General features: G+C 39.3%; 4 protein-coding genes and 1 pseudogene across 5 annotated transcripts; 1 reads left to right on the top strand and 4 right to left on the bottom strand.

Moving 5' to 3' along the window:
• Positions 1 to 14: 14 nt before the first annotated feature.
• LOC136242013 (transmembrane protein 65-like) lies at positions 15 to 5,004 on the bottom strand. Of its 2 annotated transcripts, XM_066033325.1 has the most exons (6): positions 4,716 to 5,004; positions 4,257 to 4,324; positions 4,155 to 4,209; positions 1,964 to 2,006; positions 1,801 to 1,906; positions 15 to 159 (listed from the first exon to the last, which is right to left on the bottom strand). In XM_066033325.1, the coding sequence occupies exons 1-6, from the start codon at positions 5,002 to 5,004 to the stop codon at positions 76 to 78; spliced, it is 645 nt and encodes a 214-aa protein (XP_065889397.1). In that variant the 3' UTR covers positions 15 to 75. The 2 variants fall into 2 exon arrangements, with proteins under 2 accessions (XP_065889397.1, XP_065889398.1); XM_066033326.1 differs by lacking the exons at positions 4,155 to 4,209; positions 4,257 to 4,324.
• Positions 5,005 to 5,020: 16 nt separating this feature from the next.
• LOC136242012 (inositol monophosphatase 3-like) lies at positions 5,021 to 6,187 on the bottom strand. Its single transcript, XM_066033324.1, has one exon. The coding sequence runs from the start codon at positions 6,109 to 6,111 to the stop codon at positions 5,074 to 5,076; it is 1,038 nt and encodes a 345-aa protein (XP_065889396.1). The 5' UTR covers positions 6,112 to 6,187; the 3' UTR covers positions 5,021 to 5,073.
• LOC136242008 (disks large-associated protein 5-like) lies at positions 6,188 to 12,704 on the top strand. Its single transcript, XM_066033322.1, has 8 exons — positions 6,188 to 6,439; positions 6,486 to 6,758; positions 6,815 to 7,714; positions 7,883 to 7,974; positions 8,066 to 8,230; positions 9,217 to 9,475; positions 12,148 to 12,281; positions 12,361 to 12,704. The coding sequence occupies exons 1-8, from the start codon at positions 6,265 to 6,267 to the stop codon at positions 12,574 to 12,576; spliced, it is 2,214 nt and encodes a 737-aa protein (XP_065889394.1). The 5' UTR covers positions 6,188 to 6,264; the 3' UTR covers positions 12,577 to 12,704.
• LOC136242011 (formimidoyltransferase-cyclodeaminase-like) lies at positions 12,595 to 17,213 on the bottom strand. The gene is made up of 9 exons (XM_066033323.1): positions 16,878 to 17,213; positions 16,423 to 16,640; positions 16,040 to 16,219; positions 15,585 to 15,722; positions 14,800 to 15,120; positions 14,407 to 14,612; positions 13,810 to 13,948; positions 13,670 to 13,765; positions 12,595 to 12,816 (listed from the first exon to the last, which is right to left on the bottom strand). The coding sequence occupies exons 1-9, from the start codon at positions 17,113 to 17,115 to the stop codon at positions 12,727 to 12,729; spliced, it is 1,626 nt and encodes a 541-aa protein (XP_065889395.1). The 5' UTR covers positions 17,116 to 17,213; the 3' UTR covers positions 12,595 to 12,726.
• On the bottom strand, positions 17,196 to 19,184 carry LOC136242009 (sphingosine-1-phosphate lyase 1 pseudogene; annotated as a pseudogene).
• Between the last annotated feature and the right edge of the window lie 1,530 nt (positions 19,185 to 20,714).

Below are 20,714 nucleotides of genomic sequence, written 5' to 3'. Positions count from 1 at the left end.
TATTAGAGTGTATATTGAATAGGTAAATGGTGATATATTTATGTAACAACATAGATTTAAAAACAGTAAAATAGATTATGAACGATGTGAACCAGAGTCAAACCAAAGTAGAGGGCTCATGCCAATCAAACATCCCAGTAGTATTCCACCGCACTTTCCCTGCATAAGAAACAGAACATTTAACAACAATAAATAAGAGTGGAAGGTCAAAAACAACTGTGGATGCCTATACAGGAGTCCATAAAACACTTATTTGCTCACGCTAAACACTTAAGATTTAAGCACGCTGGCCATACACACACACATAATAATAATAAATTACAGAATTGAGGTAGCTACAGATTTACAAATACAGAAACTGAACTTTGAGCTTACAGGGGACATACAAATCCTAAGGGTCTTCCAGGAACTTGTCCTGGTAGCCTGTATAATAAACTAACTTAACTAACTACATTTGTAAGTTACAAGTGTTTGGTGCAGGAGTCTTGGAGCATAGATCACAAGGACATAGATAGTGAAATCTACATGTGGATCTATCGAAATTGGCTAGAGAGTGATTCCATAAAAATTTCTTCGGCTTCACTTTAATCACTTCTAAAGATTGAGAAAAGTCAATGATTGGTAGGGAGTTCCACAATCCGGTAAGTGATAAAAATATGAACTCATAATGAGGTTGATGTGGGCTGTCTTGGGGGTACCGTACACAAGGAAATTTTGACGTAAGAAAAATTTGACAAATTCAGACTTCAGCAGATTTGACGAATAAAATGTTGACGAAAATCAAGAAATTGTAGGCAAAACCTGTACTTTTAAGGGCGCTTATAAACATTTGACGAATTTAAATTTGACGAATTAAACCGATTCGTCAAATTTTTTTTGACGTTGAAATTTCCTTGCGTACGGTAGAGCTTTGTGCCAGTAGATCTTGTAGTACCAGTAGTAAAGTTAACATAATTTAGGATGTCAAATTTATCAGATGGATGTTTGATGGATTTGATATAAAGAATAAGATATCGGCAATTTCATAAATATACATTAACGGCAATAAACCAGTCTGGATTAACCTAGATCTGTAGTCTGAATGGTAATCAGACAAAATAAATTTGGTGGCTCTTCACTGTATTCTGTCAAGTAATTCAATATCCTTTAACAGAATGTACACAACTTGATTACTGTAACTAGTTTCTCAACCCCACTGCACTACATTGCCATTTTCAATACCACATCAATGATTCGTTATATATATATATGGTTGAAAGCAGCCATTAAGCAACTTTTAAGCTATAGAGCAAACTAAGAAAGCTGCAGTCTGTGTCATGTGAGCTTTCCAGTAAAAATCCACGGCCAGCATGGCTATTTTGAGTACCTAAAATTGGGATTTTACACTAAACTTAGAAGTTATAGAGCCAATGAAAAGTCTCTACGAATTAACTTCAAGCAATGGTTTGTCACTAGGATAGTTGGTGTGTTATCTGAACAAAAACCTAATATGGAGAGCAAAATACTCTAATAAAGCAGTCAGGCCATGTCATCTAAAATAATCATTCAGTGTAGCCAATTAAAAGTTGGAAATCCCTTTACATATGCCACTGAAGTGAAACCTGTACAATCAGGTCACTGTATAATTAAGGTCACCTGTCTAAACTGACTATTGTAATAATCTCCAAAGGTGTCATTTGTACACAAGTGACCTGTTTAATAGCTACCTGCTAATAAGGCCAGGCCAAACAGACAAGTATTGTAAAAGTGGTAAAATGGTTAGGAACAATGCAACATGTATTCTGATGTAATGTATCTTACCATCAATGCCAGCCATTTTACCGAGGAGTGTTTAGCTTGTGCTGGCGTCAACTTGGGGTTGGGTATTCCCAGTTTACGACAAAACCTCTCGACAAAATGTGATAAACTACATTCAGGAAACTAGTCTGATAAACAAACATGTAGAGTCAGATACTAACCTTACCCTATTCCCATCACGTCTGACACTGTGTTGCCAAATGCAGCAGCTATAAAAAGAAATATGATATATAACAGAGCAACAGAAAGGCCTTCTAACATGCCAACTTTAAACTATAAGTGAGAAATTTCATACGCTAATCCACCTGTCTAAAGCAGCCACCTATCTTGGTTGGAAGGTGACAGGTTTAGACAGGTTCCACTGTAAAAGCACATACAGATCTTCACAAGTCATAATTACGATTAATGGAAATATGGCATGTCGATGAAGGATGGCTGGATCTAGCAATGAAATGAAGGTCGAGCCATCTGAGAAGCTACAGCTACCAAACCTAGAGGGTGGTCTTGGGGAGGAGTATATACCCCCTAAGGGAATTTTTTTTTGATGCTTAAAATAGTATGGGGGGGGGGAGGAGGCAATCTTAGCATACAATTTAATGGTTATCACCAGGAGTATATATAATGGGGGACCTTCCCTTATTATTATACTCTTCTTATCACATCATTGATAGTTTAGACTGAGCTTTATAGACCCATTGCAGGTGAACTGCTGCCATAGCAACATCCGCCATCTTGGAGTACAACCCATTGTGCAACCCTGACAGCATAGGAGAGAGGGTAGGTCACCGTTGGCTGAAGAAACAGCTGGTATTGCTATAGAAAGCAACGCTATCAGGGTTGCAAAAACGGGTTATACACTAAGATGGCGGATGTTGCTATGGCAGCAGCTCACCTGCAAAGGGTCTATAATTCAGTTCTATCACTCCAATATATGTGACCATCTTAGCAATAGTTTGCACAATTTCCGAATTTCTTTTTATTGTCTCGGCATTATCTACAGTGTTCAAGGAATGGGATACCAAAGTTTCAGCCTATTATGATGGGCAGTTTTGGAATTATAGCACTAGAGGAAGAGCAAAGAAATCAATTGCACAGTGACTATACTGAAAATAAATTACATGCGCTTAAATATGCAGCCATACCTTCGGTATGCATGGGTCTACAGAGCTAGGATTTAGTTTAAATGCTCACCATGAATTGGTAAATCAACAACCAAGGTATAGTTTTAGCCCTGTAATCATTTGTGCATACAAGTATATATGAACACATTTTAAATTAAGATGACTATCTTGTATACGTCTACCACATTGTAAGTGACATGCATACTATTGCCAGGGAAAAAATGCACGTGACATGCATACTATTGAGCCTACAGAAATGAAACGAAGATATTTGAACTCTCTCTCCACGAGCAGGTAAACGGTATATAGGTTTAATTGATTTTAGACATGCTCCCGAGTAATGATTCCATAAAAATTGCATATTTTCTCATTGTGGCATGCGTAATTTCACCAATATTTTAAGTTTTTAGTTTGCTTGTGCAAACTTTTGCTGAGATGGTCACATGTTGTAGCACATAGATTACTGAATACTCAGCACAGATAACTATAGCTTTGTCTATGGCCCTATCCATAGTTGAAGCCCAAACTCAGCCATGCTAGTATAGTTTACTACCTCCCCTCCAACCATTGTGTCCTGAGACTCACCATAACGTATACATGTCTAACTTGCAGCTAGCAAGCCTTTTCTATTACTTTTGAAAAGTTTTTCAAATCTGGCACGGTACTGGTCACTCTGCTAAATGTGGCCTTGATGCTGAGTGTTAAATAATCAACATGCATGTTCTATTAGAAAATTTGACATCAAGCATACACTTATCTTCTTGTTGTGAACATGACTGAATTGAGTGCCAAACAGCGACAAGGAAGTCAGCCAATTAAAAATAACTTTTTTGCCTGGCATATTTTTAGGGTTTCTGACTTTGAATGAACATTCTTTCTGCACACTATTTCCTCTCACGTAACACACACATTGTGTGTGTGTGTGTGTGGTGACGTGCATGCACATGCACAGCACACCCTTCACACCAAGAACATAGTTCAATGGTATAAAACCAGGCAAAGTGGATTCCTTGGTTCTTATCAACAAATTCCTCGCTTTTAGCTTGTGTTTTCTTTGCTGTAAATGACAGCCAGTCTAGTGTATACATTGAAACACTTGCACACATGACCAAATTACAGCAATAATGAACTATTGAGGTGGTAGGGTGGCAGGCGGTGATGAGAAACAAGGAATCAAGTTGGCCTGGCCTAACCTTACAGATGATATGAATAGAAGTGTCAGCAGTTTCAACTCACCAGCCATGGTCGATATTCCTAGGGCTACTCCAATGGTAGAGTCAATATATTCTCCCTACAATGGCAGATTATCAGGAAAATATAGCATCAGTGAATGCTCACAGCAGATATCATGATGAGGTTGTCAAAGAAACCAAATCCAATAAAAGGAAGGGCAGCTTGACCCATTACTGCAGTGAATAGAGTATACAGAATGTGTGCGTATACAGTACTTGAGCTGAGCCATGAGAAAACAGCTAAAATTGAAGTGATTTCTTCTCAAAAAAATAAAATATATATACATTTCAGATGATTAATGGTGACAGTAAACGCAGACAAGTGCGGTTTGATTCCATTACAAGTTCGGAACAGGTACGTCCTAACAGGTAGTACGTTTTTATGGCTTCCGCATGAACTGGTAGTAAAATATTGTCCAGACATTTGAATGAAAAAAACGGGTCAACCAGTACGGATTCGATGAGCTCCTGGTATCACAGATGAGCCAATTTCAAGAGCACGCGTAGATTTACATGTTCTTGAGGGCTCAGCTCAATGTGTACATACTTATAAAACATAGATTACCTAGTCTTTTTTGAGATCCACTTGGTTCTTCCACCTGTTCAACTGCTTCATTTAAAGAAGAATAGTTCTGCAAGCACTCTTTTAACTTCTGACGATCGCTGTCCGACAGTCCCGCCACAAAAGCCATCGGCTCGGCTGGAATATACTCGAACTTGTACGTCGCATAACTCCTAGCTGTCTGTTGTAAAACATCATGCCTCCTTGTAATTCTTGTGCGCCTACCATTACAAAGCAAATGCATAGCTCGTAGCTGCAGTTGCCACCGACAAACAGACCGTACAGCGATCATTTTCCGTTCACTTGACTAATATTTAAGATGTAATTATAAAATAACTGAAATACTAAATAAAATCATTTTTTACTTCTTCAACTTATTCACAAAATAGCCATGTTTTTCCAAGGTAGCCACTACACCATGTTCATTCTTTGGATTTCCCTGAAAACTGTAATCTATGGCGTCCCCATTTCTTGTTGTCATGTTACCATGAACTGCATAGAGCAAGGCATTACCCGCACACAGGTCCCACTTCTTGATCAGCGTTAAATGGAAGTAAACATCATCAGCTCCTCTTAAGACTTCCAGCACCTTATAACCAGATCCTGCTGCTTCATCTACAGTTGCTTTTGTGTTGCCGGAGTCGGGAAATGCTGTAGAAATAAATTTCTTAGCATCCCCACTGTGTGAACGTGATATGACTATATTTACAGATCCTTCTTTTGTCATCTGCTGCTTCCTTTGCTCCAACAGTTCATGGACGGAGTCTGATGTACCATGACCAACCCAGCCCCAGTACATCTTCTCCTCGAATGCCTGGTATATGACACCAGCCACAGGGATGTCCTTCACAACAACACATACCATCACTGTAACATACTTCAAAAGTGACTTGTCAGTTTTCCCTTCAGTATATTCCTGCGTGGCATCCAATGGGTCAATCCAAACAAGAACCTCACTAAGTGGAACCTCTTCATCACGGTCTAATACTCTATTCACTTCTCTGTTGTGCTTGTGAGGGACAAGTGACTGTACAATAACGTTGTCAGTTTCTTCTGACTGGTATTTTAAAGTTGGCCACCCAGCCTTAAGGCCAGAAGTGATGATTTCGTGTGATTTGTGGTCACCAGCAGTGACGAACTCATCTTTACCTTCCTTGGTTTTGCCCTTTGATAGTTGGTTAAAATCGACATTGTCACTGTTTCGAATTTCCACCACTTTTTTGCCACCTTGCTTTGCAAGATCAATCGCTGCTGACAGAATCTCTGATATTTTGACCGTTTCTTCATTTTTCCATACTGATATTCGTCCCGAGAACACATAAAAGAATATTAGTAGGATAAATACGACCACGAAGATTACTGCAGGCCTGTTAATCTTGACGTCGGACATTTTCACCATAGGTAGAAACTTGTGAAGGAGAGCTCGAATACCTATCGAATACACAATTCACGTGATATTCCGCGTATGTTAGTCATTCTATCCAATGAAATCACGCGGTGTCAGTTTGAATTTCAATAGAGTACAAAATTTTTATTGTTTCTGACCAAGAAGATGGAGAGACAAGGAGTGTACAAGTATCAGGCCAACGCCGAATTCAAGAGAGGATTAAGAAGTAAGGCAGTGGAGACTAGGCGTAAAGATAAGAGGCGAGAAACCATGATGCGTAACAGGCGCATACCATTAGAAGAGAAAACGGAATCGAATGTACCTGCCCAGAAAGAAATAGGTATATTCACGTTACACTTAAATAGTTGTTAGATTTCAAATTTTAGTAACGAAGAAAACTACTGCGCCCAAAGGCTCTGACAGATTACAAAAGTTACGCGAATGGCAAGAGAAAAGGAACTGCTTGAAGGAACAAGATAAGAAGAAACAGCCCAAACCATTCTACGCTGGAAGCACTAATATACTATGTACCGTCAAGTCAGCCGATACAGTTAACAGTAAGCCACTGACAAGACTTCAAATGAAGAATGCTACCAAAGCTTTCTCAACCACTCAAAATCAACAGCCCAAGAAGCAAACTAAACCTAATGGTGCTCAAGGCAAGAAATTTGAGTTAAGTTAGTAACAAATAGTTCATATGTGTGACATTATATAGGTGTAGTACCAAAGAAACAGAAGGATACAGTCAAAGAAAGAAACCCACCTGTGATTAAAGATAGAAAGAACCCTACAAATAAACCTCCTCCGCCTGAACAAAAGAAGTCAAAAGCAATTCAGACGAAGAAAGTGCAACCTAACAATAAGGACAATTCAAAGGCAAAACCAGTGGTAGAACATCAGATTGATGAGGCTTGGATTTCCACTGCTAAGAAGCCTAAAAAAGCTGTGACTGGCATAGATTTTGAAAAGGCATTTCAAACTGATAAGGTGCTTAGTCCATTTCGATTTGGTAACAGTGGTATAATTCAGTCGCCAAAATTTACTTTCAACATGAAAGCAACAGTTGGCAGCAACACCGCATATATCACCAGATCAAGAGGCTGTCCGCCTAGTCCTCTATGCTTTCACTACAAAGCGGCTGAAGATTTAATGAAAACACCACAGCAAGAAATGAGCGAGGAAGTTCTTCCCTTGGACTCGCTGGCAACAGTAAAGCGCAATGCTTTCCAAGATCCAAACAGTGTCAATTGTAATGATATTTCTGTTCCACTTCAACCTTCCAAGCAAGAAAAAGTTATGCATAATTCTGACTCAGGGAATGCTAGAGACAGTAGTGGTAGCAGCAGCAGTGATGGAGATGACTCTGGGTCAGAGGACAAAGGAAATCAGGCCGATAACAAGGACGCTAAGACAGAAGGCGAGCACCAAGTAGTAAGCGAGGACTCATCAGCTATGCTTGTTAGTGGAGTTGCGGGTGCCGTGCCAAAGTCTCCAGAAGTGCAGCGATTCAAAGACCTTCATTCCATGACTGTAAGTCGGTTAACAGAGCTCTGTGTGATATGGGAGAAGAAGATCGATGAACTGAACAGTTCAGCTTCATCTAATAATGAGGAAGGTAAACAACTTTAATTTTGTGGTATCAGTTGTGGCTACTGTGTGCCTAGCTATGCATGACAGTTGGCTTCACCTCTGAAATTATGGTGTGCACATCCTAGTTTGGGGTACCGGATGGTTTGGTTTTCTTCCTTGTGTTATGTGATCTTGTGTATTTTTTGGTATCTAGTTCTTGGACAGATTAGAACTGCCATTGGACAGGCACAGCTGTTGGTAAATAAGAAATTGAAGCAATTCCTGGGACTTTGTCACAGTGCTGAGGTTTGTCTCAATCACCACTTTTAATGCCAACTGCCACTTTCTAAGTCTTCTTTTATTAAATAGTGATTATGGTTTGTTTTATTCTCTGTAGGATGACAGTGCTGAGAGGAAGACTACTCCTGATGATTTGCAAGGCTTCTGGGATATGGTGTCATGTCAAGTTGACGATGTCAATATGAAGTTTTCCAAACTTGATGATCTTGAGAAAAATGGTTGGGTAATACAGGAGGTTGTGCCCAGGAAGAAACCTGTGAAGGTATGGCATACCTTCTTTTGTGTTCTTGCGTGTGGCAGCAACATAGTACATAGCTAAGTGATAAGAGCACCATCCTGGTAATCACAATATCCTAGGTTTGTGATGCCCAGTTGTTTCCTTCAGCAAGGCACACTTTAGACTTTACCCAGTTGTATATATATAATAGGGACCTCCCAATCATCTTGTGTTCTTGTACCTTATTACACCTAGAAGAGTATACCAACATCAACACAATTATGTTTTTGAAAGAGTTACGACCTCTATCCGAAATGACATCACAAACATAAAATGGCCGCCAATAGTGGGGGCACTTTAATATTTTCAAGTACAAATGCCTGTGGAGAAAATTTTTTGTTCGATCATATTTCAGATAGAAGATACGGAGCTCTAACAGGTATGATTATAAATAATATAAGGACGAACTTAACACTATAGCCTAAATCTACAACCAAAAAGCTTCCAAAAGTCACTTAAATGGTTTATTGTAATGTTTTATAACCATACCTGTTGGCTGTAACTCCGTATCTTTTCTCTTGTCTGAAATATGACCTATCAAAAAATTTTCTCCATAGGCGTCTGTACTCGAAAATATTAAAGTTCCCCCCTACTATTGGAGGCCATTTTATGTTTGTGATGTCATTTCGGATAGAGGTCATAGCTGCAATGTTTTAACCTATGGTATTGACCTGTTAACTGTTTAGTTGCTAGGTAATCTATGACATCATGTGATGACAATTGGCAACTATTTGTTATTGTTTGTGCTATAGAAAAGGTTATATTATGTAGTTATAAATAAGGCCACATATAATATTGTATTCCTTCCAAAATAATATTAATTGTATGTCATTGTGTTAAGTGTGGTTTTCAATATGGAAATACTATTTACTGACTATAGCTGTGTCCGTAGTATGGGGACTGTATCCATACAAAAATTAGGTACTATTTCAGTAACACAAAACTTTATTATTGTTCTGCCTCTACTGTAGAAAGTGCGAGCAGCTGTTGCTAGTAAGAGGAAAGTGGAGACTGAGATGACAGAAGAACAGAAGCGGCGTCTTGCTGAGCAGAGAGAGAAAAGGGCTGCAGCAAGAAATCGTCTTAAAGAAATGAAGGCTGCTGCCAAAAAGGACAGCACCAATACGATGCAGGAAGATGATGCTATGCATACAACCGAGGACAGTGTGTTTGACGAGGTCATATCATCTGTGGCTGTGCTTGAAGTTACCACACCCAAAAAGAAAAAGAGTGAGTTCATTTTGTTGTTTTTGCTCTGCAATGAAGGTTTGAAAAATGTGTGGAACCCAACAGTTGGGACCATATTTCTCATTATTATGGAGGTTGTTGTATTCTACTGTGTACTTTATATATAGTTAAGGGTAGTTTTACTATACTAGTAAGAGCTCATAATGGAGAATATCTAGTTTTATTGCCTTGCCTTACTGGGTTTTGGAAAACTGATTCAGATTGCATTCAAAATAAACAATTTTTAGTCATACAGTGATTTGAAAACCACGTGAAAACCAACCATTGATACCTATCAAATTCTTTTGAAATATGATTGGCTGTTTTCACATGATATCACCAGCGAAAGGCTGACAACGGTTTTGCAATCTATTGTAACTCCCACGAGTTCTTGTATAAAATTTTCACAAGAGGTTCATCAGTTTCAAAATAACTGCCTGTTGAGTTTCATGCTGAATAAGAGAAATTTGAATGTACGTAGCTAAGAAATACAACAGTCAGTCACTGTCCATTTAGCCTCTGTGTCCGATCATAAATCAGTTTGCTAAGACATGGTGCCCTAGCTATCAAAAGAAAAGGGATGGAGCCTAAGGAATACAGTTTATCTGTTTGGTTTATGGCTAGCAACAGCTGTTAGCTCACAACAAGAGCAATGAATGATGTGAACTGTTGATACAAGAATTAATATCCATGTACAACTCTTAGGTGAATTGTCCCACTTTGTCCTACCACATGACAACCAATTAAGCCTGCATATGATAGGATGATCAGTCTACTGCAGAACGTTATATTTGTCTCTGTGTAGCAATCATATAGGGTGGAGGATGTTAAAATGGATGTAGATAACAATTGTGGGCTACAGACAATTTATATTTGTGGTGCCACCAGCTATAATAAGCAAAACATTATATTTTTAAATATGACCAGTTGTTCAAGACCATCCACCCTTATATCACTGCTCTTGTTAAGCCAGGTGCTTTAGCACGGCCAGAAATGGACATTCAAGTAGCTCTCAAATGTTATTTAGAAAATTTTATGTAATATTTCTTTTGATGTCTTCGGTTACTAAATGGTTGGTAAAAGAGTGTCCCAACTCTCAATATAGCCCTCACAAACACATTGAGTCAAGTTGCAAGTTGTCAGTAAACTTAAGGATATTTTTATTGTATTTTAACACTTACAGTCAAGGGAAAGGCTTGTTCAATGGACCATATTCCGGAGGAGGTCGGCAGTGATTTAAGCGCTACTTTAAATTATTACCTTAATTGCATATTTTGGCTTGAAATTTCACGTGAGCCTCAATAGTCACAATACAAAAGCCAGCAAATGGTGGGGGTGACAGGGGGGTTGTTCGATATACGGATTGCGCTTCTTGTAAGCATTAAGGTGATGTAGTTTGTTTTGTAAAAAACCCTAGATTTCAAGGGAAATTATATAAGTCTCTTTGACACGTATCTTCTAGCACTTACCAGGTATGTATATTCTTGTGAACAAAACAATGATGCCACACTTTGTTACATACTCCACACATTTTATTTCATCCCAGAATATCGAATTTCATGTAATTAATTTCTAAAGGCACTTAATCGCTGCCGACCTCCTCTGACCATATTCCAAATGACGTCACAAAATAAATGGCTGCGGCTATTTGGGGTATTCTAACAATTTCGATTGAGAGTTCCAATGGAGCTTAATAAGATTCAAATCACTATTCAATCCTGGAAGAAGATATTGACCTAAAACTAACAGGTACAGTTATAAGGGTATAAAATCTATTCTCTAATGCCGGGTTAGAAATTTTCAGCTGGTTTTCAAAGTTTAGAAGAAATACTATTGTTTCTTTGCTGTAATAACCAAACCTGGTAATTTCACCTCGATATCTTGTTCATTAGCCTCTATATCAATCTTCGAAATCTCTATCGCCATTGGTGATAATACTCGAAAATATAAGAGTCCCCCAAATAGAAAATTTGTGTAACGTCATTTGGAATATGGTCTATGGGACTGCACATCAGTATCATCACTTGATTCAGTGCCTTTTGGGAGTCTATTTGGTAGCACACTCTCTTATTTTGTACTCTTGTTAGCGTTCAAATAGTCTAGGTGTTTAGGACATCGATGTCCAGCATGATGTGGCGCTGGTATAATAAACTCGAAGGATAAATCTTGTGCTACAGCCATTTTACTTTTCAGACAGTAATTGATAGTTGAGATGCGTGTTCACACAATAACATTAAGTCCGGTGTAGCACCCACAGTTTGTTTCTTAATAGCTTATTTTCTGGGCGAGACAAGCATCATTCTAGCCTGGCATAGTATTGTCATGAATGTCACACCATTGCAGTGGTACTGACATGATCAACTCGACTTAGGATAAATCCCAATGCTAGCACACAGTTTGCACTTTCTCTCACCTAGGAAATTTTCTAGAGCGTGGGTAGCCTCACCTCCAGATTATTTGTTCAAGCATCAATCTATATTATGGTCAGAATGAACAAGGTTTCTACACTATTTAGAGGCCCAAGGACAATGTGGTTGGTTTTGCCCATTGAGTGCAATTTGGATCAATTTTGTGAAATCTGGTCACAATCCCTACAATGTATGTTGAATTGTAAGTTTTTGTGTGTACACGTGTACCAGTTGGTAGTGGTATTACACTTGGGTGCGTTGTTTTAGTTGATGACACCTGCAGTCTGGTCACCCATGTCCGACGCTCAACACGTAAAACACCCAGCAAATATCGTCGCAGGTCGACAGTTAGCCGGAGTTCTTGTTCAGAAGAAGAAACAGTTGTATTAAAACAAAACAAGGTGAGCTTTTCTGTTTTCTTTTTTTAAGTCACAACTACCTCTGAGAGTTGATTTTTAAATTGCTCTTTCTGTTTTCCAGGCTCTGCAAAATACAAATTTGATATTTTTCGATTCCCCATCGGAGAAGCACCAGCAGTCAACATCATCAGTGGAGCAGCCATCTGGTTATGATTTTAGTCAGTTTATTATCCCACCTAGTCCCAGTAAAACAGGCTGCCTGCAGCCTGTGAAGTGTACATTGATGAGTGAAGACTCCCTGGGACATTCAAGTGGCTATGATGCTCCGTCTAGCTAATTCCACACAGTTAAACTATTCCATTGATTATTTCATAAATCATAACCCTGTAATAATGTAATTAACCTGCAACATAATGTATCATTAATTAGGTGTTTTGTTTTTTTGTAGACGTGAAATGAAATGAACACTGGTGGTATGTTTGCATGGCTACTTGGTAGAACATTCGTCCAGTCTAGCAAGCACCTCTGTGCACAATTTCTCTGCTGTTTGCATAGCTTCATTTGCTTCTGTCATAATCTGTGGAGTGAGAAATACACAGTATGCATATTAGTGCTGGGGATGAGACTCGAGCAGAACACTAGAACTTCTGTAAAACACAAATTTGAGTTTGATAGGTATGTCAGATTTTATTTTAAAAGTGTGACAAATCCATAAGGATCTTGTAGAAACTACTAGTATAGGTTTGCTACTTGTAATAACCAGTAATATATCGTGTACAAAAACAATAGATAGTTCTCCAGACCTCTCTCTATTGACCACTATTGGTAGAAAACAAGTGACATTTGGGAGATGCAGTTCAAGACTGAAAACCACCCTATTGATAAACTAACACTGTTTTACGTGGTGATTGACAAAACTAGCCTGCTACCTTGACCAAGACATCACTATAATCCTATGCTATAATGAAGCAAAATACTCTAGTGCCTAAACTGTCTGCAAGATGCACAACTCAGCCACTTTTAAATGAGAAAAAAAAAATTTTTTTTGTGGGGTTTGACATCCCTACTAAGGCGGTCAACATGACAGGAAATACTCTAATAAAACACCCACTACACTAACATCCTAGCTACAGTTTGTGCCTGAACAACTGTAATTGTTGTTTATTTTGGATGTGCATTTTCTTTGTTTACTGGCAAATTTCACGAATAGCAAAGAATTGGGATCTATGTCATGAGTTTAGAAGCTGTATGATGTATGAAAAGCCAAAATTGTTCAGCTAATGAATTTTTTAACTGAAGTGTGTCAGAACCATACAAGCACTGCCACTGGTGAGATTGCCATGGTAACCAACTCTACTCAACTGAATAAATTATTTGGTTTACCTAAGCCAGCTTTATAAAAGGTTGGATTAGAGGTGATGCTGTAGTACCTTTGAGCAGTAATCCTGATCCTTGATATCTTTGAGGTTGATTTGTACATTGAGGAAGGCTCCCTGTATCCCAGTCAACAAAGCCTTGCAGCCGACCTACATGTGACATACAAAACATTGCTGGGGGAGGGACTAGTGACCTGCAGATCTGACTTGCAGGCGATGTTTCCATGCTCTGCTAAACTGACAAGGTGTGGCCAGCACTGGTTGGCTATTCTAATGATGGACATGGGAACATCAGCAGCTTTTTTTAGACCAACATCCATTGCAGCATTTCTCCTGTAATGTACACAAAATACACAGTACAAGTTAATGGACCCTCTTTCAAAAGGACCACAGATATTACAAACCACTATTCCAGACAACAAGGGGCCATTCTAAAAGTGTGATATTTCAGGGGTCTAATAGTTTGTACACTGTCTAACTGTTTGCATTTCAGGATCTCCTTTTAAGGCACATATTACTTTTCAAAATGACAGCCTCTAAAAATTCTTGGTTCCAAAGTTCCATTATTTTTAAAGTATGCTACATATCTGTAGTACTGCATTGACTACCATTCATAATGGCTACCAGCTATAACCTAAAGTTAAGATCCACAACTCCTACATGAGAAAATATTAACAAAGGAATGACAGGCATTCAGCAGTTTCTAGGAAAAACCATTACAACAAAGCTTCCTGCTAATAGCCATGCATCATGACTTCTGCACCTGACTACCCACACTATACTGAGCTCACTTTGCCTTTTCTTCTTCAGTTCTGTGAGGCAGTTTAGTAGCTTCCACATAACTAGTGTAAGCCTCAGAGTCCATGTCTATTAGAGGAAGTAATTTCTGGGTGACATCATTCAGAGGTGGTATGGCCTTTCTCATTACCATGTCAACAGATTCAAACTTTTTGTAGCCATACGTCATCCAGCCAACCATCGCTCCCAATGCAGCACCCTACAGTAAACAAAGCACTATACACTTACACAACACAACAGGCATCAACAACACCTTAAACTTAAAATCACTCTAAAATGAGAGAAGTGACATGGAGTCTACTCATTAAATTGTATACTAAGGGCTACTATAATTCCACCTTTAGTGAAGCATTTTTAATACACGAGGTTCTTTTCACATTGCTCACCATGGCAGCGATGCAGGCACTCACACTACCCCCACCAGGGGTCGTACTCCGAGCAGCAACTCGTTCTACAAACTGCCTCACGGTAGACCCAACCAGTTTCCCGTCCTTCTTCAACTGCATTTTGTACTCAATGATCTTGTTGTTTGCGTCAAACTCTCCCAGCTGGTTTAGCCCAAGCCTATCCACTGCTAGCATAATCTTCTGGTGTTCATGAGCTATAAACAAGTTGTCCCTCTGTATGTAGTAGTCGGCTGCTGCAAGCATCAGTTGGAGTGGAACAAGACCAACTATTTCTGAACCAATCACAGGAAGATTTAGCACCTAAAATAGTTAGAGTGATGATGATGGCAAGTCATGACTAAAGATGTAAGCTATGAAAGTGTATGTATAGGAAGAGATATACAAACATGAAAAAGCAAACATACCGTATAGTCTAAATATTTTGAGGAAGAAAATTTTCACAGATTTTCAAGTTTTTCGTTGGTTAACAGCGAAAATTTTATCCTTGAAATGTTTAGACCTCCATTACAGTCTGATACATTTTGAGATTGTTTGCAAATCCTTAATTAGGTAACATTGCTCAACCTCGAAAATTTTAAATATTTAAGTTATACGGTACTATGCATGACAGTGGAGAAAGTACACTGGACCAAACCTACTAAGCAAGATATGAAAAGTTGGGCATTTGCTTCCCCAGTCTCCTACATGCACATACTTTACAACATTACGCATGCACACTCACACACACACAACTATACAAACATATCATAAGCAAGCTTACATACCTTAGCCTGCTTGACACACTCCTCATAAGCTACATGTAGTGGAGTGACAGAAGGACAGGTAAGGTTGATAGAGACTTGTGCTATATCTCTTTCCTCCAAATACCAGCCAATGGCACGACAGTGTTTCAAGGTGCCAGGCTAAGGGGTGCAAAATAAAAGCAAAGGTAACTTTTCTACAAAAACATATTACAAGAGCACTCCTGTTAAATAGTACAGAGGCTTTGTTATACTCTTTCAAAAAGACATTCCTATAAAGATACATACACTGACCTTAAGTTCTTGAGTGTAAAAGATTTTTTAATCTGAAAAAAATATTCAACAAATAGACATGGTGGCCTTATTAATGAGGTGGTCACTAAGCAACTGGTAACTGCACAGACTTACATCATTATTTCATTAAGAGAAAAATATATATCTGCACAGTAGCTACACACATAAGTATCTAACTCTCTAACCTGTTTAGGTCCTCGCCCAATCTCTCTGATGTCCAGTGCTATCCGGTTAGCTTGCTGCTTTGTGCCTAACAAGTTGACATTATATGCTACCAGGGGATCCCTTGCACCAGTCACCGTGGCACCCCAGCTTGATACAAACTTGGCAGGACCAAAATCAGGTTCCCATTCTGGTTTCTCCAACTAGCAGAAAAGCAAATACTATCTTTTAAAGGTGCTCTACATAACAGCCAAATGTTAAATAGCCATTTCTGATATAATAAAGCTTTCGAAAATAACCAACCAGTTTTCATACTTTATTCATACAACAGAAACACATTTACAATACAAGCAAGAGTTCATAATAATGTTGGGGGAAATAGGCAGATAGCATCTACAATAGTTACCTTTTTAGACAGTCCTTTATACTCTCCTTCTCTGATATCTGGTAACGTCTTACGGTAGGTCTTATCAGAAGAATGTTCATACAGGTAGACTGGGACACCTAACTCCTTAGCAAGTTGTTGACCAAACTCTTGAGAGCACTGTACACACTCCTCCATTGTCACTCCACTAATAGGCACAAATGGACACACGTCCATTGCTCCAATTGCTGGATGTTCTCCTAAAGTAATCACTACATATTACAATTGGTAGATCTTTACAACACATGCATATTCACTGATGGAGATATAGGGGCTCCTAGGTGGAAGTAAAGTACACACATCAAATGTGCAGACTGCGTTGCTGAGGTGACATTCTTTTGGCTGGTGCATTTGCTATGTGTTTGTGTCAGTTCAGTCCGAAATAAAAGGCATTAATCATAAGTTATTAGTTGGTACTATGCAAAAGTGAAGCCTACCTTCGTGTTTACTCATGTCTATGAGCTGGTGGGCCACCTTGGCGCTATTAAGCGCGCCTAGTACAACAGCTTCTGGGGTGCCTGCAAAAGTATACACGCTTCTGTTTGTAGATTCGCCAGCGGAAATATCAAGTAGCGAACAACCGGGTGTCTCAGATATCGCTTTAGATATACTATCCATTACATCCTTGTTTCTTCCTTCTGAAAAATTCGGTACACACAACACCGCACGAGCCATCGCGCATCTATTTGAAAAATGATTATGCACGCGCCTAATGACTCTAGATGAATAAAACTAGGCACGCACTCTTGCATCAATCTGGTTCATTAATACCATACAAATAATCCACCCTGGAGTACAGTGTGTTAACATCAAACTCAAAATTCACTGAAACATTGTCACAAGCTTGCACGGATCAACCCTTAGAAGTAGGAAAGCTTATCTTTTTCTGCAATGTAAATGAGTTCAATATATGAATAAATTAGTTCATCAACAGCAGCTCTATCTGGGATCTTTTGTGCCACTCCATATAGTGCACTAATCCCTTCTAATGGTACATCTGGGTCCTTCATTATCTCTTCCACTGATTGCCTAACGTCCATTACAAACCTTTCAGCTACACCTTCTTGAGTGTGGAGCATTGTAACTCCTAGATGCATGCCAGCTGGTTTCTGTAAATCGTTTAGGTGCCATCCTTTCTTTTTCATTTCATTACCCAGCCGGTATATGTTGAAATCTCTTGAACTGACAGCAACGACACTCAGCTCTGGTTTACCCATCACATATAAGCCTGGGATATTTCTTAATCCACTTTCTATCTTCTGTGCAGTGCTGATGATTTTTCTAGTTGATTCGATATATCCTTCTACACCAAACTTCATCATGGTAGCCCAGGTAGAGGCAATAATGGCTCCAGACCTACTCCCAGCCATCGTTGGTGATGCATATGCTCCACCTGGCCATTCTGTTGCACAGAAAAACTGTTTTATGCGCAACTGTCGATTGGAGTACAAGATAAGTGATGACCCTTTTGGGGCAAAGCCATACTTGTGTGTATCAGCTGAAATACTGGTGATGCCTTTAATCCTGAAGTCAAACACTGGAATATTAAAGCCAGCCTTCTCTGCAAACGGAGCTAGAAATCCCCCAAGGCAGCAATCAACATGCACATATATTCCATGATATTGTGCAACCTTCGCAAACTCCTCAATGGGATCGATCACTCCTTGAGGGTAATGTGGAACTGAGCCGACCAATACAATGGTGTTAGAGGTTATGTAATGGTCCATGGTTCGGCCGGAACATGTAAATGATTTATCACTAACTGGAACTCTTACAAGCTTCATTTGGAAATAATCAGCAGCTTTATCAAAAGCACAGTGGGCAGTTGCAGGAGCAACAATTTCGGGCATCGTTATACCTTTCTCTTTGGCCATCTCACGGTACACCTTCATTGCCATAAGAATGCTCTCTGTTCCACCTGTTGTCATAGTTCCACAAGCATCTTTCCCACCATTGAAAATCTTCACTGCCATTGAAACAACTTCAGCTTCCATCTTTTTGATTTGTGGGAACAGATCTGTGTGGAGTGGGTTGGTCCAAGCATAACGTTTGAACACGTTCAATGACAACTCAGTCAGTTCTGGTGATCCGTTATACACTCCCCCGGAAACATACCCAGACTCCCAATCAGTAGTTCCCAGTACATCATCATAGGTGTCCAGCTCTTGCATTATTCGTTTCTCGTCCCATCCCTTCTCTGGTAGGGCCGTGTTGAATGGCTCGTTTGGCTTAGGCATAAAACCATCTTTTATTAGGCCTGTTACTATCTTTCTTAATTTCTTCTGTCTAGCAGCCTCAATGAAAGGAATCTTCCTCAAGAAAAGAAAAAATGTCCGCTTCATTGTAATCCACCGCCCATACTGCCAGGGCCCGTACACGAAAGAGTACAACTTTGAGCCAAACACTACAACTGCAGCAGTGATCAGCACAAGCAGCCAAGGTTCTACCAAATCTCCCGTGTCGTTAGCCCAATTCCTTGCTTTCTGAAGATTCTTCTTGAGGTCCTGAAGCGCTTGCTTATCGTACCATAGATAACACCCGGAGAGCACTAATGGAATAAACAGAATTCTTTTCACTCGGAGAGGTAACATTTCACCCAATTTGTCACCCGAGCTCTTCACTTCTGGAAAGGGCGGGCAAGGGGAACATCCATCTGCAACTTAATTTTTTTTTAGTCGTGATCACGTGCCAAAGCCCAAAGGAGCTGCCGGCTCACACGAAGTGTTGAAATGCTGCAATGATCAGCAGCATTACGACTAGACTTACAGTCCATAGAGAAGTTAGTTACTATAAATGGTCACGTGAGCATGAGGTTTTTTTTTCTCCGGGCTAGATGGAATGCCCTTGCCACCAACCCCAGCACTGGCTGTCAAGTGCTGGACAGCTGGATAACACCAGCGACAGTAAAATAAACTACACGAGGGCATCAGCATGAGGTTGGCCTTATGTTGTTGTTTTTTTTTCTTCAGGTAAGCTGCTGCTCAAGACAATATACTCCCGGTTTTACAGCTATAGAAAGCATATCAAGTTAGTCTTAGTGCTGAGGTGACCAAACTAACTAGCCCAACTACATTTGTGATAGCATGAATTGCTAGTAACTATGGTTTCATTTTAGCCTGCTTGACTGATGCCACTGTACCACTTAGGTCACTTATTATTGATGCCGGACTCCCTAACAGCATTGCTGCACCTAGCTACATTTGGTCATTCAGATAAAATCATGCAGTGGAACCTCTCTATTACAGATATTTTGGGACCCAGAATTTTTGAACACTTTTTGCTGTAATATAGAGGTTTACCTCTTAAGTTCAGAGGTAACTGAAAAGACCTGTTGGGACCAAAATCTTTGTAGATTTTTCTATTGTGTGTCCTTAATTTGGGGAGTTTGTTAAGAGAGGTTCTACTGTAGTCCATCATCATCATCTCAACTGACTTTAACAATTGTATAGGCCAACTTGCTAACATAGGCAAGCACTAGGGTTTCTAAAAGGATGGGGGAGTCAAGGTACTAATCTCTTGGGTGGAGGTGTGTGACGTACACCTCCTATAGCATGTGAAGCATGCTGGAACTAGGGGTCTGGGGGAATGCCACCTCAGGAAATTTTTGAACTGAAAATAGATGCTGAAATACTGCAATTTGGAGACATTTCCACATAAAATGCATATAGTAGGCAGACTTTTATATACTGCCTTTAGATTATAGTATGGCTCTCTGCAGCATTTGTTAAAGGAAATTAGGTTTGGGTAGGTTCAGACAACCAAGCATATGATGCACCCTCTCAAAATTGCACAACAATAGATGCATGTTAGAATAATAATGTTGAAAGTGGAAAATTCTGAAATACGAGATTGAATCTGAGAGCATTTTCAATGGAAATTGTGTAAGTATTGCCATATATACATAATAACTACACAAGTAGATGAATCAAGCCTTTTAAACAGACCAATGCACTTCATTGTATGTATAGGTGCAGACAGATATTGATAAATTCCATACGGCAGAACTAACTTGTGTATCTGCTGAACTGATGTTCTATTAGAGTAGTAAATTGACTGCTCTATTAGAGTGTCTCGATCTTGTACACCTCCAATGCTGATCCAGGTCCTTATTGCATAACCTTTAGCATAAATCCAGTGATAATATCTTGGAAAGATGTTTATAAGGTAGGTTGATGAGTATTTGCATTAATAGTGATCATATAATTATGCTAAGACAAAATTTCATTATAATCCTCAACATATTGATCAAGTAAAACCTAAAGTGAAGGGGGGGG

This window comes from Dysidea avara, chromosome 13 (genome assembly GCF_963678975.1).
Source record: "Dysidea avara chromosome 13, odDysAvar1.4, whole genome shotgun sequence".
NCBI lineage: Eukaryota > Metazoa > Porifera > Demospongiae > Dictyoceratida > Dysideidae > Dysidea > Dysidea avara.
The sequence above is the reverse complement of the archived record's forward strand: the minus strand, read 5'-3'. Positions and strand labels throughout refer to the sequence as shown.

Coding starts and splice junctions, on each gene's coding strand:
- LOC136242013 (XM_066033325.1), bottom strand. CDS start 5,004: ATGATCGCTGTACGGTCTGTTTGTCGGTGGCAACTGCAGCTACGAGCT. Junction 1,907..1,963: donor TCAGACGTGATGGGAATAGG/GTAAGGTTAGTA, acceptor TCCTGAATGTAG/TTTATCACATTTTGTCGAGA. Junction 160..1,800: donor TAAAATGGCTGGCATTGATG/GTAAGATACATT, acceptor TTTCTTATGCAG/GGAAAGTGCGGTGGAATACT.
- LOC136242008 (XM_066033322.1), top strand. CDS start 6,265: ATGGAGAGACAAGGAGTGTACAAGTATCAGGCCAACGCCGAATTCAAG. Junction 6,440..6,485: donor ACCTGCCCAGAAAGAAATAG/GTATATTCACGT, acceptor TTCAAATTTTAG/TAACGAAGAAAACTACTGCG. Junction 8,231..9,216: donor CCAGGAAGAAACCTGTGAAG/GTATGGCATACC, acceptor CCTCTACTGTAG/AAAGTGCGAGCAGCTGTTGC.
- LOC136242012 (XM_066033324.1), bottom strand. CDS start 6,111: ATGGTGAAAATGTCCGACGTCAAGATTAACAGGCCTGCAGTAATCTTC.
- LOC136242011 (XM_066033323.1), bottom strand. CDS start 17,115: ATGGCTCGTGCGGTGTTGTGTGTACCGAATTTTTCAGAAGGAAGAAAC. Junction 14,613..14,799: donor GTGCCTGCATCGCTGCCATG/GTGAGCAATGTG, acceptor TGTTTACTGTAG/GGTGCTGCATTGGGAGCGAT. Junction 13,949..14,406: donor ACTGAAGAAGAAAAGGCAAA/GTGAGCTCAGTA, acceptor TGTACATTACAG/GAGAAATGCTGCAATGGATG.